Consider the following 23,623-nt stretch of genomic DNA (forward strand, 5'->3'; position numbering starts at 1 on the left):
GTTTGGGTTGTAAAAATGTCTGTTTCTTAAACACTGACCTAAACTTAATATAATATCCTGTGTTACATACTGTATAAAACAAACTGCTTGGAAAACATCTATTCATTAATTATATTTCTGAGATGTTGACAACACAAATAAAAGAGTACAAACATCTCACAGATTTGGGCAAATTTGGTCAACTTTTATTCAAAATCTGACATGAATAAGAAAACATGTGCTTACAATTGCAGTCACATTGTTTCAGAACAAGACATAACACACTTTCACTGGATGTGTTCAGACAAACAAACGAAGTCGCTCAGGTTTAAGACCTGGAGTGTTTTCTCTTTTGTCACCAGACACTTTCTCTCATTCTTTTCTTCTCTATAAATGTAAGAGGCAGCACAAGCACAAACCTCACAGAGAAACATAAAAGCCAAAGCAGCACAAGCCCATGTTTGCTACAAAATGAACCTCCATATATGAGAAGGTTCTAAAGAATTAAAAGCAATTTATGTCCAATCCAGGGACTTTTTATTGACCTTATTGTTTCTGCTGCATGGTAAATATGTTTGATCATTTAAAAGAAGTTGGTGTGTTTTTATTATTTTGGCAGTGTTGTTCTTAAGACTGTATAAAAAAATCAGAAAAGAATAAAACATGGATCAGAACCTGAGTTTGCATCAACATTAGTTAAGGCCCCAAAACTATTGATTAAGCACTTGATTTAATCAATTGTAACATTATAACAATATACATCAAACAGCCCTTTATTCTCACATAGGTTGCATAATTAGTGTATATAATTATAATAAATGTATTATGGAAAGGTTGGAAGATTAGAGTTTAATACCCAGCTCAGACAGAAACCCCCTGTTATAACCTGTTATACTCTCAAAAATAGCTCCCTATTAAGAACACTAATAATAAGAACCGCCTTGAAAATGTGCTCCCTCCTTTCAAAATTCAAGTACTTAATTTGCAAAGTATATAGATATATACGGCAAAGCTGTACAATCAAACGTTCTTGAAGGTGATGAGGTAGTCTGGGTACGCTCCTGCATCACAGAACACCACAAAGATAAAAGGATTCTGCAGATCATCCACAGCACAGTCGTGTAAACCAGCTTGTGGATCATTAGGGTCCAGAGGGTCTGGTTCCTTCATCCCTTTTTTACTTTTGCAGGGTTTCCCAGTCACAACTCTGGCTCTGTAGATGTACTTCAGTCCATTCTCGTCTTGGTTCGAATACTGGTCCTGGCAGGAGTACCAGGCTTCTTTGGCGAAGTAGGTGCCATCACCATGAACAACAGCTTAAGAAAAGATCAGAGCAAGAGTCAATGGGAGGTAAAGACAAACATTTTATTCAGATTTAATAAGATTTGACTCAAAATCTTCAAAACTGTTCATGGGTTATTCTAATGTCTACAAGCGCCAGAGCTTTAATATTGTTCAGGGTGAGAAAAAAACCCACAATTTATTCATAAACTCTACATGGCAGCACATACAGATAATGGATGTTAGGTACACTCAAACCCTTTTATTCCATTAAAGGATTGCATTAAATTTAATAATCTACATCCAGAGATATAATTTGAGTATTAATACATATTCTTCCTGGTTGTAGATTATTTAATTTAATGCAGCCGGTTGAGTAAATCTAACATTCTTGTTTTCCAGTTTATGAATATTACAAAAAGAGTAAGAGGACAGAAAAACACTCATACACCTTGGTTTAAGATCAACTATTGAGTCTCTCAGACATGAGCCAGTATGAAGTGTCAAGGCTCAAGTCTCTAAGGTATGACTCTTGGCAGTTTGAATTCTCTGAGGTGTGCGTCATGCCTTGAGTCTCTGGGGTTCAAGACCAAGTCATGAAATATTGAGAAACAGTACATACAGATGTAACGATTATAAACATACCATTTCTCCCACAAAAGCTGCGGTTGAAGCCATTCTTATTAATCTTCTGGCAGATTTCCTTAGTGGTGCCATGGTAAAGGATCTGGTCATTCCTCTGTGTGGGGTATTTTTTGTCCACTGCCTGTTTCAACACACAGTATCTCTGCCATTGTTGTTGATTCTGAATTCTGTGGATCTTAAATATCAGTTGAATTATAAGCAACTGAAAAAAGACATTGTGCTCAAGGGTAACAATAGATTAAGGTCTGCATACCTCCACAACCTGGACAGGAGACACATCCTTGTGTTTACTGGTGAGGATGAAGTGATTCTGTATTTTCTTGTACTCATTTGAACTGGGAAGGAGAGTGATTATTTCCAAGTCCTTTCCACCCATATTGGTCCATGTTGTGGGAGGGTGAATGATGGCTGAAAAAAAAACAAGAATTTTACTTTCATGTTGTAGAGCTTGACAAGCAATCAGTCGCTAGTGGATGCCTCAAGCCATTGTATGAATATACCCTTACAACACTGTCTTATGCATATTTACAAAAGAAATATGATATATGCTTGGAGGAATTTAGCTTGTTAATCCTAATTTATCCCTGATAATCCATTAACAAACGTTGCCTTTGTCCCCTTTCTCACCTATTAAATAGGCTGTGATTTTGCAAAAGCTTTATGTTTTTTAGCTGTGGTTGTACCCCAACAGCTGGTCCTCTCTCCAACACCAAATCCACCCAATCCACATCTGTAAATGCTTTATCTTGATTAGAGACATGGTGGGTCTGGAGCCTACCTAGAAATACAGGGCAATATCACACAGCCAATCCACCTACCAACATGTGTTTTTGGACTGTGGGAAGAAACCCACACAGACAAGGTGAGAACACACCACACTCTTCACAGACAGTGACCTGAAGCTGTGTTTGAACCCACAACCTGGAGCTCTGTGGCAGCGATGCTACCTGCAACACCACCTTGAAGCACTGTCAGACTGTTTGGTATTTTTCTTAAGTCATTACCTGTTTCTGAATCTCCGAGCAGAGTTCTCTTGACCCTACAGGACTCTCCCTTGCTGTTTACCCTTTTTAAGTCCTTGAAGTCCACAGTGTAGTTCTCTCCTTTCGCCTGGTAACTGAACGTCTGTTCTTTATTGTAAAATGCTCTCTCCATTTGGTAGCTAATGCTCACGTCCAGTGGCGCCCATGCCTCCCCTCGAGCTACCTCCCAGCGTAACGTCTCACTCAGCCTCTTTTCTTCTTCTTTCTGAAGCTCCCTGTCCTTTGCCGCCTGGAGAAATTTGTTGATCTTCAGCACAGCATCTAAAACATCATCCTTCTTCCCTGACACAGTCCACTTATCTGCAGCAAGCACATGGACATGCACTTGGTTATTTTTGCTAAGTGCAACTATGGACTCTTTGTCAGCTTCAGGAAGGGAGGGTAGATGGCTTGACTCAATATCTTGGCTGGCACACTCTTCAGAAATGAGATCATCCAAGAATGCCTTCACTTTGGCCAGGTCAGTTGTGGAGGTCCCATAAACCTCTACATTCATGATGGGGAAGGTGACAGAAGTTATCTTGGTAGCAAAGCACAAAGGTGATAGTGTTTGCGTTTGCTTTATTGATCCAGGCTTGGGTACTGAAAAGTAGGCACAAGATATCGGAAAATCAACTGACATGGTAGTCTACCAATCCTAAAATTAATATACATCTGAGGACAACTTATTAAACTTGCAGTTAATATGCTATCCTCAGACATTTCTCAGCATATGCACATCTGGCCCCACACAACAACTGTACTGTTTAAAAAATGTAACAGTTAAACAGTTAAATATATGAAAACACAAACTATTAAATATAGATAGTGAGCCATTTACCAGAAGTGGGTCTTGATTTTGGTGAAATCTTTTTGGAGCTTTTCAGAACTTCCTCAAAGTTTGACAACATTTTGGGCTGAAAAATAACTATGTTGATTTGTTTCAAAAAAGCTGGTGAATCTTTGGAAAACATTTCCACAGCTTTAATCATGGCTTGTGCCACCTGGTCAGCTGCTAGGTTCCCTGCTCCTGTAAAGAAGGACAAAAGCAAAGTATTTAACCCTCTTAGATCTGCCTGTGTCAATATCAATGTTTATGAACGTTTTTATTAATACCCTTGTAATAATACAGCACAATATGTTTCAAACAATTCCTAAGTTTGCTCTTTCCATTCAATATTATGGTATGAGCAGATATGCATTCAAGATGTTAAAAAGTGTGCATATGAGCAGGGTTTGAGCAGCATTAAAAAATTCTTACCAGTTCCAAGAGCAGGAAATGAAACCGACTGGATTTTGTTTTCTTCACATTTCTTCAAAACTTTATGCATGCAGCGTGTAATCTCTTTTTCACTGGTCTGACCCACCATGTGGATGATGTTCTTCAAAGCAAGGTTTCCAGCTGTTGTCAGGACCACACCATCACTGGGCTGAGGACCTTTATCCAGGGAGGAAACATTAATATTACCTTTGACAACTTTGCTTTCTTGTGCTGGGATGAGCTAATCTATTCCATAACAGTTGTAAAATGAAGTTTAATCCAAAGTTTCTGTATTAGAGGGAGAATCATACCCAGTTTCTTGCAATCTTCAACAACTGTCTGTCCAGCTGCTTTGAGAATAGCACCTGAAACACCTGAAATAAGTTTCAAAAAATATATAAATACATAAATAAAAAATTAAGATGTATATAGTACATGTGATTTTATGGAGATATGAACATATGATTTCCTATATCTTGCATAGTGACTTAGCTTCAATGGAAATTAACTTAATTATTATAATGTAGTTACTGTATTCATCTAAAACAAAACAAAACAAAACAATATATTCCAAACAAAGACAAACCCAAGTTTCTCACCTGAGCTTAGATCAAGACTAGTATTTGTGCTGCTGACAATAGCTTCTGTTGTCTCTTTCGTGATGTCACCACAAAGCACTTTAACTTTGATTTGGCCAATTAGTGCTTCTGTGGTGTTAGCTGTACACATAAAAACCAAAAAAGTCAACACAATGCCTAAAAAATTATGAAACATGTTCAATTAACTGTAACAGTACTGCTACATCGTACCACTTTTGTCTTCTTCTTCGTCCTCTTCATCGTACCCTTCTTCTTCTTCGTCCTCTTCATCATACCCTTCTTCTTCTTCTCCTTCATCTTCTACTTCTTCTTCTTCCTCTACCTAATAATAATAATAAATGTTATTTATTAAAGTGCTTACCCAAATATGCTGATAACCACTGTAAAAGACAAAATACCAGACAAAGAGGAATGTGAGATTCAAATGTGAGAGGGGAATCAAGCCCAGAGTTCAGGCCACAATGGAGGGACACAGAGTAACATCAGCATTTGAGTGTAAGGGAACCAGATTTAGTAGAAGATTTGGAACCTCTTCTTCTTCTTCCACTGTTTCTTCTTCCAATTCTTCATATTCCATTTCTTCTTCTTCTTCTTCTACGTCTTCTTCATCTGAGAACAATGGCTCTTCATCTGAGCCATGAGATGACTCCGTATCCTCCCATTCACTGCTATCTTCTCCATTAAATCCATCATCGCTGTCCTGCTGAAGATATTAACCTTCATTTATGGCTGTAGAGCACTGCAAACATGCTTAAATTCACCACATGCAATCATCATGAAATCATTTATGAAATCTATCTGTCCGGATGCACCCTATTAAAAAAGAAGACCCCATGTGGTGGCCGCGATCTATGGGGCATAGTTGAATCATGTTCTCAGGTGTGATGGAGCTCTATGTCATACCTTTGAGATGAGTTGGAGTAGCTTTTGTAATCCTGATCTATTGTCTAGTTATGTGTTTTATTTTGTATTGTTTCCTGTTTGTGTTCCCCTGTCATGTGATCTTCTTGTCCTCGTGTTCTAACTGTCTATGTCATACCCTTCCCTTGTGTTTCTAGTTTCATGTGTCTTGATATGTCTTTTTATAGCTTGTGTTTGTGGGTCATTGTCAGTCTTCAGTCCATGTTTCTTGGTTTTGTCTCCAGGTTGCTGTGTTCTGTTTATTGTCTTGTGTCCTTATTTAGCGTCTTTGTTTTGTGTTTAGCCCATGTCTAGTGTTTAGCCCCCTAGTCCTCTGTGTAGCCATCTTGTCCTTTTGGATAGTTTTCTTATGGCTTCTATGTTTATCTCGGTTTGTTTCCTTATTTCTTTTGTAAATAAACCTCCTGCACTTACATTCTTCTTTGCTCCTCGCTCCCCAACCCAACCTGGTTGTGACAGTACCAGAATGCAACAAAGCCAATGTGGTTGAATGCCATTAAATCCTTACAGAAATGTTCTATCATCTAATATAAAGCTTCTCAGAAATGTAGAAGCTGTGACCAGAGCAAACAAGTTTGTTCCCAAATCCCCAATAATCCCTTTAAATATAGAGGAAGTCTTAGGAAAAACAAGTACCCACAAATATATGACCTTAAAGTGTATAAACAATAACCAGTACTAAGCCTTTTTACCTGGCATTTTGTGGTCCACTGTTTCAGCCCTTCCAGAAATTCTTGCAGTACTTCATCTCGGTCAATGACAACATAGATAAGCTTGATAGCAGTGGAGGTGAGTTGAGATAAATGATCCTCAATACCTTCCAGCATGGCGTCAATGGACTCTGCACTCTTAAGGCCACCTCCACCTATAAATAGAAGGAAAATAACCAAGTAATTTCCTGTGTTGATAATCCATCCATCCATCCATTATCTGTAACCGCTTATCCAATTTAGGGTCGCGGGGGGTCCAGAGCCTACCTGGAATCATTGGGCGCAAGGCGGGAATACACCCTGGAGGGGATGCCAATCCTTCACAGGGCAACACAGACACACACACATTCACTCACACACCTACGGACACTTTGGAGTCGCCAATCCACCTGCAACGTGTGTTTTTTGGACTGTGGGAGGAAACCGGAGCACCCGGAGGAAACCCACGCGGACAACACACCAACTCCTCACAGACAGTCACCCGGAGCGGGAATCGAACCCACAACCTCCAGGCCCCTGGAGCTGTGTGACTGCGACACTACCTGCTGCGCCACCGTGCCGCCCTGTGTTGATAATTTTATATATAAAATATATTTTACAATATCCTGGTGGTATGACACTATACCTAGCCAGTTTGGTGTATTAGCAATTACAGTAATAGTGCTGCTAGCCCTTTAAAAATCCAGGCATGGAACCAGGATCCAAGATCTGAGATTGAACAGCAATCAAAGTATGGTAGAGGGACATTATTGGTCACTAAAATTACAAAAGGTACCTCAGTGGTGTCTAAAGATGTGTTCCCTAAAGGTATATTACATTCTCCAGAAGGAGAGAGGAATATTTGTAATATTTAATTATAGAACTGTGAAAAATAAAATAAAATAAGTCCTGGAGATTAAATGGGGTGTATGAAATCAATACAATTTTAAAATCTACAGTTGAAATCAAATAAGGTATAAATATGTTCCATAAATAAAGGAAATGAATATGTAACCTTGAGGGTACCACCAGTTAAAATTGTTTGCATTTTTTGGAGTTCCCAACTCCAAAATACATTACACCTTCAAAAATTTAGCATTAAACCGTATGGGTTGAGTCCTACGAATATGATAACCCTATTAACTGCAAACAACCATAGAATGTGAATTCAAATATTCAGAACAAATGATAAATTTAAATGTGTTCTCTGGAGAGGACTGATTATGTCCATTTAGAAAACTGTCAGAAGAGTTTAATTTGACCAATGTTGTCCAGACATTTTGTAAAACATTTTTCAGCATTTGTTTTATACCGGTGCCAACAGCAGGGAAGGAGACTGTGCTGATTTGTTTCTCTTCACAGCGTTCCAGGACTTTCTTTACCCGTAACCTGGCGTCAGCAGCGGAGTGGGGTCCCATCATGTGGATGATGTAATCGCACTGCAGATTTCCACCACTGGTCACTGCAGCTGTGTCACTCTGAAGTGGACCTTAGAAAGCATCAGAAACCATACTTGTAATGTGTTTCTAAAATGGATGTCATTATTCAAAACAACACAAATTTGCTGGGGAAAAAGTGCAGGAGTGTACTCTCTATGAAAGATGTGTCTGCTCAACAGAGTCTCAACATTTTCATACACATATACAGTATGACCAGAGCTAACAGATCAACCACACTCACCTAGTGTCTGACATTCCTGCTGAACAGAGGGCCCTGCTGCTCTGAATATGGCTCCTGATACACCTGAAAAGAGACAGGAAGGAGACAATGTCACATATCAGCTGGTAAGGTAAAATCAACTTTAAGTATGTAGAAATAATTAAAGCAGCATTTTTAGGAGCTACACTCCTGTGAAGCAAAACACACACCTCCCATCAAGTTCATCTTGTTATTTGTGGTATTCACAATGCCTCTGACAGTTTCGTTGGTGATGCTGCCTTTCTTGACCTCAATCCTCACACCAGAAATTTTGACTAAAGACAGAACATAATAATTCATATATTCTCAGTGTATCGAGGGAATAAAAATTATTGTGTGCGTATAGCTTATATTGTGTACTAACCCTGATTTGCAGGCATCATGCTTTTGGTAACTTTAGGAGACAGCTAGAAACAGAGATAAAACATCAAGATTGAGTACAAGAAGGATCTGTATCAGACTAAAATACAATTTGTAAAAAAGATAAAGGTTGACATGACAATAGACAAGAATTAACCTTCTTTCTTTCCTTGAAATAAATGCAGTAGGAGTCAAATATCTTCTGTTCAAAAGCCACTGCAAATATCTCTTTGAGGCAGGATGACTGCGACTGAGTCAAATGATTTTCCAGTCCAATGAAAATGGCTTTGATAGACTCAGATGCTCCAATACCACCTTTCCCTGTAAAAATATGTTTAAGCTTTACATTGATTATATTCATGCTTATATACAGACATGCCAAGTCTTCTGCTTCCATATCCCATGGAAGTTAAAGAATGCCGCACTGAACTATTGGATAGGCATATGGATCATCCTGCATTGAATGTTTGCATAGACAATTCTGGGCAGTGCCAATGCCTTGTCTAGTGTGGGTCTATGCCCTATTTCTGGTACAGACCAGAATTGAGGAATGTTAAATGTGGCATTGAACATTGAAAATGGAATGTCCCGTCTCTCTGGCACCCACCAACATGGCTCGTTCAAAATCAAGTAATTCATGTCGCCTTGCCATGTGCACATTTGCCAGTGATCAGCTTCACAAAAAAAAAAAAAAAACCTCAGAGCTGACACAGATGCGGGCATTCCCAAGCTGTCCCCTGAGGTATGGCGACTAATTTAATATTTAAATATTAATTTAAATTATGACTTTTTGCATGTCAGTATATATACATTCAAATTTTGTTCTGCAATCTAGCAACAGATAACAGTATACATTAATCTTACCTGTCCCTATGGCAGGGATTGCCACTGTCGTAGCATTCTTGCTTTCACAAAGACTCAGGACCTTCTCAATAGAGGCAGTGATATCAACAGCTGTGACAGGACCAACAATCTGAGCAATGTGCTTACAGGAAAGATTACCCCCACTTGTCAATACCACTCCATCTGCTTTCTGAGGACCTGTCAAATAGTTTACAGGAAGAGCAATATTATGAAGGTCCTCTATATGTACAAAACCATTCAAAAGTTTACAACTTATAAAAATATGCTATAGCTATATAATTAAATCTGCATGAAAACCAATATTGTACATGCATTTATTCATTACCAAGCTTTTTGCATTCATCGACAACTGATGTCCCAGCTGCTGCAAGAATTGCACCAGAAACACCTGAAAGAGGGTAAATTACATGAAAGACCTTGCATCATTTCTATTACACCACAACTGACACATCTAAAATAAACTTCCTTAAATCAAAAGTTTCAGGACAATAGATCTGTTCTTTTCCCTATAGTCACAAAATTGTTTAAAAAATCAAACAAACAAACAAACAAAAAGAAAAAAACCTTTACACCAATAACAATAAAACCTTTGTTAGCAGGGGATTAGATGGACAAGAAGTGCTTACCAGTGTCAAGGTCTAATGTTTTGTTGCTGGAATTAACAATGACATCCACGGTCTCTTTTGTTATATCTCCTTTTTTAAGAGATACCTGCACTCCATGGACAGTTACTGTGTGAGTTTCTATATGTGTGAAAACAAAATCAGTACATTAAAATTATAGCAATGTATGCTGTTACTTAGTGAGAAAATGTGATATAACAACAAGAGTATACCTTCTGTGTCTGATGCTTTTTTATGCTTCAGAGGACTTAAAAGGGTTTTTGATGTAGTATTTGTTGAATGTGCAGAGGTAGTTACAGTCAGATCAGTTTTCACCTCTACCTTTGTTGATAGGTAAGCCTTGCAATTGAACTCTTTGGCTTTGGCTTTTACATTGGCTTCATGCTTCTGTATCACTTTTGTCTCTCCTGCTTTAGAATAAGCAAATGTCTCTGTGATAATGGCGGATACATGCTTCTTCAACAGACTTACGGCATCTTGGATTTTCTCTTTTGCTCCTGTTACCTTCAGACAAGGAGGACTCTCTGTAGTGCCAGCAAGTATGGTTAAATCAAGGTTACGGATCTCTGGAACTGCTGATAAGTTCATGCAAGATTCAATAAACTCAACCTCTTGCAAAGACTGAAAATGGATGTCTTCAGTTGCCGGTGTCTTGTTTTCTAGATAGTCATTGACCTTTTGTAAGAGATCTGCCACCATTTGAGCAAATCCACAGATTACAATTTCTCCCTCAGAAGGTATAATGATGACATCATGGGTTAATTCCACATTAGCATTATGTGCCTTTAGAAAATTCACCCAGGTTTCACTGTTAATCACTGGGGTTAGCTCAGGTGTTATTTGAATGATCTCCACCCTGATGATGTCTGCTAATTTGTCTTCTGCTTTCTTGATGTTTTCTGTCTCTGCAAGGACCCCAAGATGGTCGCCATTTTTCATAAAGAAAGCCTGGATATTGCTTGCAAAAAAATGGTCCTGTTCAAATTTCTTTAGATCTAAGGACTTCAGAAACTGAACTAAATGGGATGAGAGGCTCAAGTTCTGAAGGGTAACATTCTCCTGTGCTTGCTTGATAACCTTTTCAGCAGCATTTACATTTTCCCTAAAACCTTTTAGATGGAAGGACAAAGTACCTTCATCTTTGGTGTAAATTTCATTACTAAGTTTAGAATGTACACAATTTGCTACCAACTCAAGCATCTCCTTTGACTCAAAGCGAATCACTTTATCGACAGTGTTCCTCTCTACCTCTAGTTCAGCCATTGCGTCCTCAAGAAGTTGCTTTAACTTGTTTATAAGTGTATCAACTGCCTCTTTGATGCCGACTATCACAATTCTGCTTTTGGCTTCTTCAATAGAAAGGCTGATGTCTGAACTGGTTAGCTGGTAACAATCCTTCTCTACCCTTTTCCACAACTCATTCTCAATTGTCTGCTCAGCTTTGCTGTACTTGCTCAAAAAGGCATTTGCTTCTCTTTTAGCCTTAGACTCCCAAGTTGGCCCAATTCTCAGTGCAGCTAAAGAGTCTTTGTCCACAGCCATCTCCAGTTTGATCTGTTTGGGAGATTCTGTCTTTTCAAAAATGACATCTGCATGAACTTTCTTGAGCTGACTCAGCAAGTCTCTTTTGCACTGTACATTTCTTTCAATGAATCCAAGCACGTCCACGTCAACAGGCATGGTGATCTCTGTGGAGATGTTGGATAAAGTAGGTGTTTTTCCAGTGAGAATCTTCTGCAGACTCGGGTAAAAGAGCGAAGTGCTGAGCTGCGTGTCAGATATATGATGCTTCTTTTCCACTACTCGATGTGCAACTGTGGAAATACAGAGATTCTGTCATTTAGGTTAAAAGCTCCTCTTGTTTTTAATCCCGTTATCTTCTCTGTTCATCTAATGATGGGGCCACATTTTATCAAAACACATTTATTGAATATGTTATCTAATTACCTACATTTAGTTTTGAGAGTTATGACTAAAGTTATGAATAAAGTTTTTTTTATGATTTAGGGAGATGGAGATAATTTAAAACTGTACCGTGGGAGTCATCAAAGGTTATGACCACACTTTTGGATTTGCTGACCCAGATTATGGATGTGATGTCCCCTCCACCACTCCGCTTATTGCTGAAGTAGAGATTCAGAAGCTCTTCTGTAATTTTGCTCATATTTCCTTGCACTAAAACGGAACCTGTGAGCTCTAAACGAGAGACTCCGATCTCCATGTCCTTCATCTTTTTGGAGGTGACCTTCTTCACGAATGTGTTAGCATCTGGAGACATAAAATTAACAATAATTACATATTAATTTAAAAGTCAATTAAAGATTAGCAAATTGTAATAAGAATGATCATCATCAGGGATTATATTAAATTTCTTATAAATGTCATCCAGTAAACAAATGTTTGCTTTTACTTAGGGGAATTCCACATGTTAAAAATGTTCTTGCAAAAGTGAATGCAAAGCCTTAATAATAGGTGTGATAAGCTACCTTCTGGAAAAACCTGTTCTCAGTAGTAGTGATAGGAACTGAACATCTAAGCACTTTGTCTATAAGATCTCAGTCAAGTAACCTTTTACATAGAATAGGTACAAATATCCCACATATTCTAGTCACTGTTTTATGATAGATTTGAGATAAACATTTATATTTTTCTTCATCACCAGTTACTTTATTTACTGTATTAATTGAGGTATGTCTATGAAATGACATACACATGCATCAACAAATACAAAATAACATAAAAAAAAAGTTTCTACAATGATTTGTCAAAACTGTATATTTTGGATTCTGAACTCACCAATAACCTCTTTGAATGTTACTACGATCCTGTCATCATCAACGAGCTCCCAGGTGTGCTCTGCCTTTTGACTACAGCTGCCTATAAACACTGTAATTAATTTGTATTTGCAGGTATCTTTGAACCCAGTTAGGATAAAGCGACAGGGATCCCATATCTCTGATGAACTTCGCTCTTTATACACCTCTACTGAAAGACCAAACTCATGTTCCTTCTGCTGGAGAATCTTTTCAACATCTGGAAAAAAAAATATGCTTTGTTATTTTTAATGGCATGGGTACTTAATTTGTTCAACAGCAATATTATCAGTCAAACCCATAAACATTTAAATACAATAAGCAAATTTACCATGTAAATCAGACATAGGACTTGTGTATGGTGTGTGTATGTTTGTTTGTTTGGTGTAAAGACATTGTAGATATTTTGACTGTTTTGCATTGAGTTTTTGTTCATATTTGTATCAGTTGTGATTTGTGTCATTTTTAATTTTCAGCAGATGCCCAGGGGGATTTTTGTCATTGATTGTGACCCAGTTGAGAGGTTAATATCTTGGTAGTCAAGCCTGAGATTTTCTCACCAGGGTATCAAAGTTGTTTGGCCAAAAGTTAGGGACTTTCTCACAACAGTAGGGGAGTAAACAGTGGCTGAGCTTATAGATAACCATCAGAGGAGTTTTCTTCCTGTCAGCGGCCAATGAATGCCAATGTGTGTATGTCTTGTTTGCTTTTGTTTTGTAATGGTAAAGAATTATATAAATAAAACACTGACAGTAGGAGCAGTAGTAGTATGACGCTAAATTTCAATCAAAAGAAAAAAATTTTTGACAATGCGTAATATTTTAGCACCTCTATACACTGTCAGAAAATTTGTCACCTTTTGCTGTCTCTGTGGTGGTACTGTGAAGGGTACATATCTGTACCTTTAATTAGGGAAAATAATTATACCTTACTTATTATAATTGTAGATTTAGATATTGTGTTGACTTTATATGCCCCATTTTATTTCCAGGACGTATATTTAGATTTTTTATATGACACAGTTGTATAATGAAAGATTATAAACATTTATCTCTCCTTCTGGAGAAGAGAATGTAATGTACCTTTAAGGAACAAAACTGGACTTTTAAACACGGTTGTATTTACACAGTTTGTACCTTTAGTGACCAATAATGTTCCTCTACCGTACTTTTTTTTCTGAGAGTGTAAGATTCTCATATTATATGAGCCCAGTGTCGGCTGATATATACATTTTTCATTTCTAATTACAAAACAAATCTCATGACGGCTGTATCACACATAATGTGCCAGTTACATTTACCTGACTGAGTGGCTACTTTCAGGATCCAACTGTTTTTTCCATGTTTTGTGAGTTGAGCGTGCTCTGTAAATTGCTCAAAATACATTGTGAGTGTCTCTTTATCAGACTCTGTAGTGCTTACAAGCAGGTCCAGGTCTTCTTTAGTTTCAGAGACAAAGAAAAAAATTACAATAATTTCAGAATATGTGCATTTCATAATAGACACAGTTTGCTACAAATTGATAAATCATATCAAATAAAATATAGAAATCATACCTTTGTGAATTTCAGAGTCAAACTTGTTCCTCTGTGTCCATGTACAAGACAAAAAAGATCAGATAAATATTTTAGAAAATACCTGATTTAAACTACATACACAATGTAATTTTGATTAAATATTGCAGATTGTATTGTCGCTTTTGTAGAATTTGAAGAAATATCCTTGTCCTTCCCCATTTTATTTCTGTAGATATGTCTGTGGGCAATTGACACATTGGGCTTTTCATAATAATGAAAACTAAAGCATACTTGCTAAGAAAAAGTATAGCATAGTTTCAAACAATTTTCAGCGCTGCCTTTGGGCATATGTTTGAACATCCCTAGTCAAATTCACATTTAATGAATTTATTAAATATATTAAAATATTTTACACTCTTAAAATTTGATTTAAGTGTTATTTTTTAATCAACATTCAGGATTATGCTGTGTAAATACACATTCCTCACATATATATTCTAATCTCTTTCAGATCCTCATACTGCATGTAAGCATTTAAACTGAAGTATCTTCTTGGGTTGTGGAAAGCTTCACTATCAGACAGTAGTGTCCTTCATCTAGAACAATGAGGAGCTAGCTATCTGCACATGGATATAAACATATTCACCTCAGAGGCAGTGGCCTGTGCTGACTGGTTTTGGTCCAGATCGTCCAGCTTTTCTTTAGGTAGTACATGTGGCTTAATGTTTTTCTCTGCAGGGCCCTGGTCTTCCAGAAGTCTTACTGTCAGTTGCACCGCTCCCTGAGCTTTGAAATCAATTCGGTGGATCCTTTTTTCAAGTACTTTCTTAACATCTGGGAATTGAAAAGTGGCATTTTAAGAAATAGCTCATTTTCTAGTGATTTTTCTTCACATTATGAAATAGCCATTATACTGACATCTAATGTCATTTATTCTTCACTCAACCTTTTTTAAACATGGCTACCCCATTAGGGGACTGGCTCTATGAATCATTAACTGATTCAGTCAGTGCCTACAAAAATATATGTATGTACTTTGTAGAGTAAAAATGTATAATAAAGAATACTTTCATAAATAGTGCTACATTCGGTGGTAAACATGACTCATTGCACTTTTAAAAAAATAAACAACTTATAATCGTTAAAATGTAATGCTATAATCATAGGTTAAAGGCGAATGGCAATTATTAAGATTCCGGATTTTAATTCTGATTTTAAAATGGTAGTCACATATCACAGACTTCATTAAAGTGGTTGTGAGAAGAATCAAAGCTCATGATTATCAAGATAGCAACATAGACATTTACTTTCTTAAATAACCAGTGAATTTGTGTCTTATAAATGTTAATATGAATAGGTAATAATTATATAATATTAATAAATACCTCTCTGTCCTGCAAGAATAGTTGTTATGGTTCAAGCCTAAAATGTTTTGTTAAAATTATAAGTAACCTAATCTGTACTTCAAAGTTCAATGTCCATCATCTTTCTGGATAATACTTTTTTGTGATTTAAAGTTTCCACATCAAATTAATCTAAATTACTCTGCCTACACCTTTAGAGTTAAATTAATTAGAGTTTTCATTTTTGGAATCAGAATATACTTCATGCGTGATACGTGTATTATGAAAGAGAAATGGCTAAAAGTAATATTTTGCTCATGTAATCTTACCTGCTTCATTCAGGTAAACGAGGAGAGCCTTTCTCTTGTCTTCTGGGTGCTGTTTAATGTGTAAAATCTCTCCTCCAGACCTTCTTTTATTTTTGAAATAAAGCTCTAACTTGGATTTCACGGAATTGAAGTCTTCTGGGAGCCCTTCTAGCAGCAAGGTTTTCTCAGCCATTATGAAGAAGTGTGCTATTATTTACTAGGCGCCTACATTCGTATTTTGATGATTTTTAAGCAAATACGGATAAAGTGAGATATGTTTCATTTCTAAGGCACTCAACAAAATAAGCCCTGCGCTGCGGTGACAAGCTTCAGTCTGTTTTTCGTTTGACTTACTTTCAGTTTTGTTTCAGACCAAACCCCTGAGCTGTGTGATTTCCTGGAAACAGAGTCGTCGCAAATATCACAGAGCGACACAAAGAAGACCAGAGAAAAGCGAAACAACAACCCTTCATTTTAAGCTTTTTCTTTACTACTGTTCCTGTTTCAGCGAGTGGAGAGCTATATATCTTTAAAAAATGTCACACACAGAAGAACCTCGAACCAACGGGGAGGTAGGATTAATATTTTTAGTCTTCAAAGGACTTTGACCGAAACATTTCAGTCCATAGTTCGACATTAACATTTGTTTTCAGAATGTGACTTACAATCTAATTTGCACGTCGAACCCGCATTTAATTCATGTAACGTTCATTTACGCCGCCATTTTATCGAATATGGCTTAAGATTTCAAAATTGTCAAATGTAGTCTTTCTACGGAAATCTGTGAAGGTGCCTCATGTCCCGCTGCCGTCGGAATTTGTGACCTCACTGAATATTAACTACATAAATGTACTTAAACATGAATGTTTATAAGGTTTATATGGAGATTCAGTGGGGGTAACACATTCAGATGGCAGCTGTCAGAATTTGTGACCCCCTATGCCAAGGCTATGAAGTAGCACCCTTTAGGGTCCCAGAATGTAGAGTGCAACAACAACAAACACTCAAGTTAAGATTTATACTTTTGGTTTAAAACGTTGAAAACATGCCTGATGCCACCAGTTTTTCTAAATTATGGTATAGGGCATAAGACTAAAAGTCATTAGACTGGTTTCTTTACTCCTTATTTATCCGCTCCTGTACACTGTAGTACTCTGTTCATAGGCATATTTTACTAACCCCTTTTCACTCTGCTCTTCAGTGGTCATGACCCCCCACAGGACCATCACATATGTATTAAATACTCTGACCACATTCATCACTCCAGTGACCCTGATGTGGTGGTGGTGTATTAGTGTATTAGTGGTGGTGGATCAGAAACAGTTTTTGACCCCTACCAAAATATTGTGTAAAAATATGTAATAAATAATATTCAGAATACACATTTATTTTGCTTTAATATATTTTTTATACAATGTTTAAATAATAAAAAGCCTGAAAATCATAGCAACATTATTCTCTATAGAATATTTTTCCAAAATATTTTCTCTGTCTATCTGTAATAGCTTATAAATTTCAGGGTAGAGGTTAGTCTGGAGTTTAACCTGAATCACTGGGCAAAAGGCAGGGACACACCCTGGACAGGGTGCCAGTCCATTGCAGGGCAAATATAATTTGACATTTAATAAAAGAGATTGCTCTGGTTCCTCCACAGACACTGTGTACGTGTGCAGGGTTAAGAGGGCCTTCCAAGGCTCTTATGGAATTCCAAGATTCGTCAGTTACAGTTTTTGTTTACATGTAGCCTCTTCTGTCTTTTGTCCTTTGTCCTAATCAGTGTCTCAGTCCTCGTATACAGGAGTTGGAAGATGCTTTGAAAGAACTAGAAAAATGGAAGGTAAGCAGGCCTGTAATTTGTAATCGTTACAGTGTTTGATCACTAGATCTGATGGTCAGTTACTTTAATAAATTTTAATACTTAATAGAACTTAGTGGAGAAAGCGGATACAGAGAAGTCCAGGTTACTGCTGGAAAAGCTGGACACAGAGGAGAAAAAGAAAAAAGCTCAGAAGGAAACCACAGATGTGCTGAAAGCCGAAGAGCAGCTTAGAGACCATGTTAACAAAACAATGCAAGCTATTCAGGTACAATAAAATCAGACATACAACTCAACCTTGGAAACACCTTTCAAACATTTGGAATTAATGGTTTCTTCAATATCAAACCAATTTAATATAAAGCCACCTGTTTGTTTTGTAGGACGAAATCAATCAGATCGATAATGATAACCAAAATCTGATGAGGAAATTGCAGAGGTGTAAAGAGCAGGTCAAGTCCAAGGAAGCTGAGACAGACTCTTTACAGCAGAGATTCAAGGTACTTGTCATAAATAAGGCTTGGTTTCAACTGTTTAATACATTCTAAAATTAGGCTGTCTTTTCTGTTAATTGAATGTGGCACCATAGCATTATCAGTGTTCTTATATACACTATATGTCTAAGTTTGTAGACACCCTTTATAATTGTTCAGCTTGTATATTCATTCATTCATTCATTCATGTCTGTAACTGCTTATCCAGTCCAGGGTCGTGGTGGGTCCAGAGCCTACCCAGAATCACTGGGCGCAAGGCAGGAACACACCCTGGACGGGACGCCACAGTTCACAGAGCGACACACACTGGAGTCGCCAATCCAACAACTAACAAGTCCTCACAGACTCAAAAGTGTCCGTACGTGTGAGTGTGTGTGTGTGTATGTTGTGAGTGTGTGTGTGTTGCCCTGTGAAGGACAGGGTGTATTCCCGCCTTACACCCAATGATCCCAGGTAGGCTCTGGACCCATTGCGACCCTGAACTGGATAAGTGGTTACAGATAACGAATGAATGAATGAATGAATGTCCATGTATCTTCCAAACATAATATTTCAAGAAAACCTGAAATGTCAGAAAGATGCTTCTCCTTGTCAGATCAAAGCCCAGATCCCTGCGAAAAAAATGAAGTTCACCCACGTGAATGCAGAGGCTGGAGGATGTGATGAGGCTGAGGAGAGTGAGGGAGAGCTTCTGAACACCAAATCAGTGTTTACCATCACCCAACGACCTTCTGTCCTGCTGAAGGGTGGTCAGGCACTTATCACGTTTGAGGAGGAGAAAGGTAGGGTCCAAACCAACCACATTCTTTCACATTTTCCTTTTCCTTTTTCCACATCCTCCAGAGAAATTCACAAAACTGTAATATATTTGTTGATATAAACATAAAACCACTGTGGCTAATTATTTACTACAGTAATTTGTTGCAAAATTGAATCTAACCCTAGATAATTGGTAAGCACTTCATATACAGTGTCCTGAGCTTTCAAATGATATTTGTAGAAAGCTGGATGTCTTCCTGTATTTGGTAATATAAAGTATAATGTAATTTTACTGCATTGATTTTTGCTGCTGTTACATACAAGTCATGCAATATTCAGTAATATTCATTCAAGTATTAAAAACATATGGAATAATGTGACTGTTCGTTGACTTTTTCCGAAACAAAAATGTGATACATATATTTGAAACCCTCTTTAGAATTTAAATTTTTAATTATTATTGCCTTCTCCTGTTAACAGCTGACAGGTCACCTATAAAGCCATAAGTTATTGATAATATTGCAAGTTATTTACTGTTTCAAAATATTATGTGTGTTCTGTTATAACACTGTAACATTGGCCTTTTAACTCAGAACAGCTGTGATCTATTACTTTTACTTTTGTAGTTTACTAAATATTGCTGTTTTGATATTATTGGTAGGAAATTGGGAGAACTTTGTTCAAATATTAGACACTGCTCTGACATATGACACAATGTATTTTTTTGTACTTTCTTTCTTAAAGTGGCAGATCAGATCCTCAAGCTGGTCAAGTGCTCTGTGACCTGTGACAAAGCCAAGATAGACGTGAAGCCATACTCCTTATCTCTAGACCCATCAGTGAAATTTGAGGTACAGTGAGTGAATCTTTGAAAGTAATATCTGAATCATTGTAAATGTGGCTAAATCCACAACTGATATTCTAACGTTCAACTTTGTTAATAATGTCTAAAACAGAATAGCATACAAATGACTGAGAGCTGGTTTTTTTCCAGGTGCATATGACTGTGTCCAAGAGGACCATCATGTTCTCTAAAGCTCCTGCTCTCCTACCTGTGGAGAGAATGCAGGACCGGCTGGAGCTGAGCTTCTCCAAGCCCAGTCGAGGTGGAGGAGAGGTGGAGAAATTAGAGTATGACCCCAGAACCGGAACAGGCCGTGTTAGTTTCGTCAACACTGGAGGTCTGTTTGTCTGCATGAAAATTTTGGAGTGCTGGGTTTGGACCTGACTATACATAATTGTTAAGCTTAATAAATGAAAGATCTAAGTTTTTTTGACCATGGTACAGTGGCAAAAATATAAATCTATTCCTTGAAAATTCTGATTTGGACCTGCTATTGGACAGTTGTTAAACTCAGTGAACTAACATTTCAATGTAATTAGGTTAGTTGACTTTTAAAATCAATTTAAAACCCTTTTAAAAAAAGGGTTATGTCTTGGTCTGTTATAAACACTTGAATAATACAGCTCAGTAATAGAAGTAAATTTGAACTTAAGGTCAATAAAAATTAACTGCATAAAAATATTGTGACTTTTACCAATGTCAATATGAGTTTACAGGAATTTTACTCATATTAATTAGTAACAAGACAAACCAGTTTTCATGTGTTTTATAAATATGTTGTGCCTACAGTAATGCAAATGTTTGTTTCACTTTCAGTTGCCGAGAATTTGGTTCTTAAAGGAAGTTTCTACGTAGATGTAGGTAACGGGATGGAGGTCAGTGTGGCACCACTGTATGAATTCCAGCTTAGGAAGTTTCAGGTGAGCCTTAGTGATTATATTGATATTAAAGTTTTAAGATTTATGTAGATTACATTATTTGTTAGGGCGGCATGGTATTGCAGCAGGTAGTGCCGCAGTCACAGCTCCAGGAGCCTGGAGGTTGTGGGTTCGATTCCCGCTCCGGGTGACTGTCTGTGAAGAGTTGGTGTGTTCTCCCCATGTCCGCGTGGGTTTCCTCCGGGTGCTCCGGTTTCCTCCCACAGTCCAAAAAACACACGTTGGTAGGTGGATTGGCAACTCAAAAGTGTCCGTAGGTGTGAATATGTGTGTGTGTGTGTGTGTGTGTTGCCCTGTGAAGGACTGGTGCCCCCTCCAGGGTGTATTCCCCGCCTTGCGCCCAATGATTCCAGGTTGGCTCTGGACCCATCGCAACCCTCAGTTGGATAAGAGGTTACAGATAATGAATGAATTAACATTATTTGTTCATTAAGGTTAATATCGTGGCAGGTGCAGAACTTATTTTGAAACAAGGACAAATCAGCAAATCAAACATAGAACAAATCACTGCCAAGCAAACGTAAAATAAAATGAATGAATGTCAGAACTTGCAGGAGCAAAACTTCTCAACATCTAAATGCATGAGGACATTATCTGACCACCCACAAATGTGGGTTAGGACATTAGCAGAAACACAAGACACAGACGGGTGGAGACAAGGACCAAAGCTAAACAAAAACACATTCAGGGTATTAAAAACCAAAAAAATATCTATAGCAACAGGAAGTACACAATATAGAAGAAGAATGGGGCAGTTTAGGTGTTTCTAAATGCTCTTACCAAAATATCCAGACACCCTTTCAAATTAGTGAATTATACTAGGCATATTCTTGTCTTTTAAAACCCAATTCCTGTCACATTTTTGAGATACAGGTGGATTTTTTTTTAAAAATACGTCACTAAGTGTCGATATGTGATCCATTCTAGACATTCTCTGGGGTTCCAAAGCGCACAGTCCTGCTGAAGGGCATCCAGGATGTGATGGATGAGGAGGATCTGCAGGACCATCTGGAGATCCACTTCCAGAAGCCCAGCAATTACGGCGGAGAGGTGGAGACCATTAAATACGTGTCAGCTGGAAAAGAGCTGAAAGCGTTCTTTGTCGAGGACTGTGCTGAAGTGGAAGCTGAATAAAGGAAACATCTGTCGTGCTGAATACAGTTCCCAAAACTCCCATCCTCAGCTTCTGAATGTGAAGAAGTGGAGTTGCAGTAATCGGATGCTGAAGAGATTTGGTGAATGTTTGGATTAATTTTGTTTAAAAAGGACGCATGTTTTGTTTGTATGGTCCCTGTTGTCCTCAAGATAGTTTACATGTCCAATACAAAGAAAATACTTTCTATAAACCAGGCAAAATAGCAGCAAAACACATTTGCTAAATATTTCTCATTTTTCAGTGATATTTAAATGCTTGAAAATGGTAAATACAGTATATAGAATATACTATAAATGTAGTGTAATATTACCCAAGAGCTTTTGCTTTTTTCTTAATTTCTCTGGTAGTGCAAACTACCATATAGCATTGTTACAGTTTGACTGTGGCAAGTTACTAGATGAATAATCTTGAGTAATGTATAGTTTAATAATAAAAAAGACCATAAGGAAATGACTGATCATGTTGTGTATTAATTGTATTGGACATGTAGATTATTTTAAGCCATACAGGTTTTATAATCAGGGTTCCCTGCCAAGATCTGCATCTACAATGTGCCAACAATCAGACACAATATTTAGGGTGTAAAATCTGCTTTATTTGCTCATATTTATCCTTAAAGCTCCAGGTATCCTGGCTGATTTGTGGTGAATTTCTTTTAAAACAAGAGCCAAAATAAAGTGCCTGAATGAACTACAAGATTCATTTTTAAGCTTTTCTTGTACAGTGTGCAATGGTGTTTTCTACTTTCCACTGGAAACCTCAGTTTTCAGTAACTCTGCACCTTCATCTTCGTTAGATTCATTTGATTTCTGGATGGTAATCTTCCCCAGTATGCTACACTGTGACAAATCTTACTCTCGAGTGTTTGTAATGTATCTATTAAAGCTGCTGTATGAAGATTAAATGTGTCTAACTTTCTTAATCAGCTGAGCTGATTTTCTAGAGGGAAGTAACAAACAGTTACTGTTTGAAATTGCTTTATAATAAATATACTATGATTTATAAACTAAATATATAAATGTATTTATGCACACACTGACTGTAGCAAAAATGTACATCCTATCCTTTGATTATGATAAAGTGTGAAAATGATGTTTTTTTTATGATATGGTGCTGTTGATTTATGAACACTAGATGGCAGTGGTCAGCTATAACAATGTTGAAAAGCCCAGGCACAGATTTAATGGGGTGTAATATAATCATTACCAAAGGAAATAATGAGGTTCAATGTGGAATGTTTTTCTTAATAATGGCTTATAGAGCAAACACTAACAGCTGTTAATTGGCCGGTATGTGCGATTGCTTATATAGGGAAATAACAAGAAATTTAAATTGAACCCCTGTCAGACTCTGTTGAGATTGAAAATGCCGAATACCAGTCCTTCCCCTTCTAAATCACCCACATGAATCTGAGACGTAGTGAATAAAAGTGGCTGAAATAAGGAGACAAATTTGCAGCATAAATTATTTACCTCCCTCACAGCCATTGAAATAAGATTAACAGCCCACAAATGTGAATAATTCATTGCTATTGGAGGCAAATTCAGTTAGACACACCCCGGAAATATCAGCCATTTGGCCATTCGCTGCCTATACCTTAAGGGTCCTGGGACAATTGCGGGGTATTAGAGGGGGAGATTAAGTAAGATTGGACCACTTCCACTGTCATGGCAACGTATGGCTCCAAGGTGGAA

At 37.5% G+C, this 23,623-nt stretch overlaps 2 protein-coding genes across 4 annotated transcripts; one reads left to right on the forward strand and one right to left on the reverse strand.

The window, feature by feature from the left end:
* Nucleotides 1-171: 171 nt before the first annotated feature.
* On the reverse strand, nt 172-16,190 carry LOC136710771 (protein mono-ADP-ribosyltransferase PARP14-like). 3 transcript variants are annotated; one of them, XM_066686583.1, is made up of 26 exons: nt 15,944-16,190; nt 14,918-15,105; nt 14,311-14,341; nt 14,056-14,193; nt 12,739-12,975; nt 11,977-12,210; nt 10,155-11,756; nt 9,946-10,062; nt 9,645-9,707; nt 9,320-9,496; nt 8,613-8,776; nt 8,460-8,502; nt 8,266-8,370; nt 8,078-8,140; nt 7,710-7,886; nt 6,401-6,573; nt 5,317-5,487; nt 4,998-5,109; nt 4,788-4,907; nt 4,500-4,562; nt 4,189-4,365; nt 3,769-3,957; nt 2,910-3,530; nt 2,159-2,313; nt 1,906-2,080; nt 172-1,295 (listed from the first exon to the last, which is right to left on the reverse strand). In XM_066686583.1, exons 1-26 carry the CDS (start codon nt 16,113-16,115, stop codon nt 1,000-1,002), a joined length of 5,763 nt encoding a protein of 1,920 aa, XP_066542680.1. In that variant the 5' UTR covers nt 16,116-16,190; the 3' UTR covers nt 172-999. The 3 variants fall into 3 exon arrangements, with proteins under 3 accessions (XP_066542680.1, XP_066542679.1, XP_066542681.1); XM_066686582.1 differs by having other exon boundaries at nt 5,317-5,490; XM_066686584.1 differs by lacking the exon at nt 5,317-5,487.
* A 139-nt stretch (nt 16,191-16,329) lies between these two features.
* nmi (N-myc (and STAT) interactor) lies at nt 16,330-22,914 on the forward strand. The gene is made up of 9 exons (XM_066641031.1): nt 16,330-16,494; nt 17,700-17,759; nt 17,848-18,006; nt 18,122-18,238; nt 18,828-19,014; nt 19,736-19,842; nt 19,986-20,172; nt 20,652-20,755; nt 21,701-22,914. Exons 1-9 carry the CDS (start codon nt 16,459-16,461, stop codon nt 21,905-21,907), a joined length of 1,164 nt encoding a protein of 387 aa, XP_066497128.1. The 5' UTR covers nt 16,330-16,458; the 3' UTR covers nt 21,908-22,914.
* The last annotated feature ends 709 nt before the right edge of the window (nt 22,915-23,623 follow it).

The sequence above is a fragment of the Hoplias malabaricus genome, chromosome 12 (assembly GCF_029633855.1).
Source record: "Hoplias malabaricus isolate fHopMal1 chromosome 12, fHopMal1.hap1, whole genome shotgun sequence".
Classification (NCBI taxonomy): Eukaryota; Metazoa; Chordata; class Actinopteri; order Characiformes; family Erythrinidae; genus Hoplias; species Hoplias malabaricus.

Bases quoted from the DNA above. Each gene is read 5' to 3' on its own strand.
- nmi (XM_066641031.1), top strand. From the start codon at position 16,459: ATGTCACACACAGAAGAACCTCGAACCAACGGGGAG. The intron at 18,239-18,827 runs GTACTTGTCATA...TCTCCTTGTCAG, and splicing joins CTTTACAGCAGAGATTCAAG to ATCAAAGCCCAGATCCCTGC. The intron at 20,756-21,700 runs GTGAGCCTTAGT...GATCCATTCTAG, and splicing joins TCCAGCTTAGGAAGTTTCAG to ACATTCTCTGGGGTTCCAAA.
- LOC136710771 (XM_066686582.1), bottom strand. From the start codon at position 16,115: ATGGCTGAGAAAACCTTGCTGCTAGAAGGGCTCCCAGAAGACTTCAAT. The intron at 8,777-9,319 runs GTAAGATTAATG...ATATTTTTACAG, and splicing joins AATCCCTGCCATAGGGACAG to GGAAAGGTGGTATTGGAGCA. The intron at 8,371-8,459 runs GTTAGTACACAA...TTCTGTCTTTAG, and splicing joins CATGATGCCTGCAAATCAGG to TCAAAATTTCTGGTGTGAGG.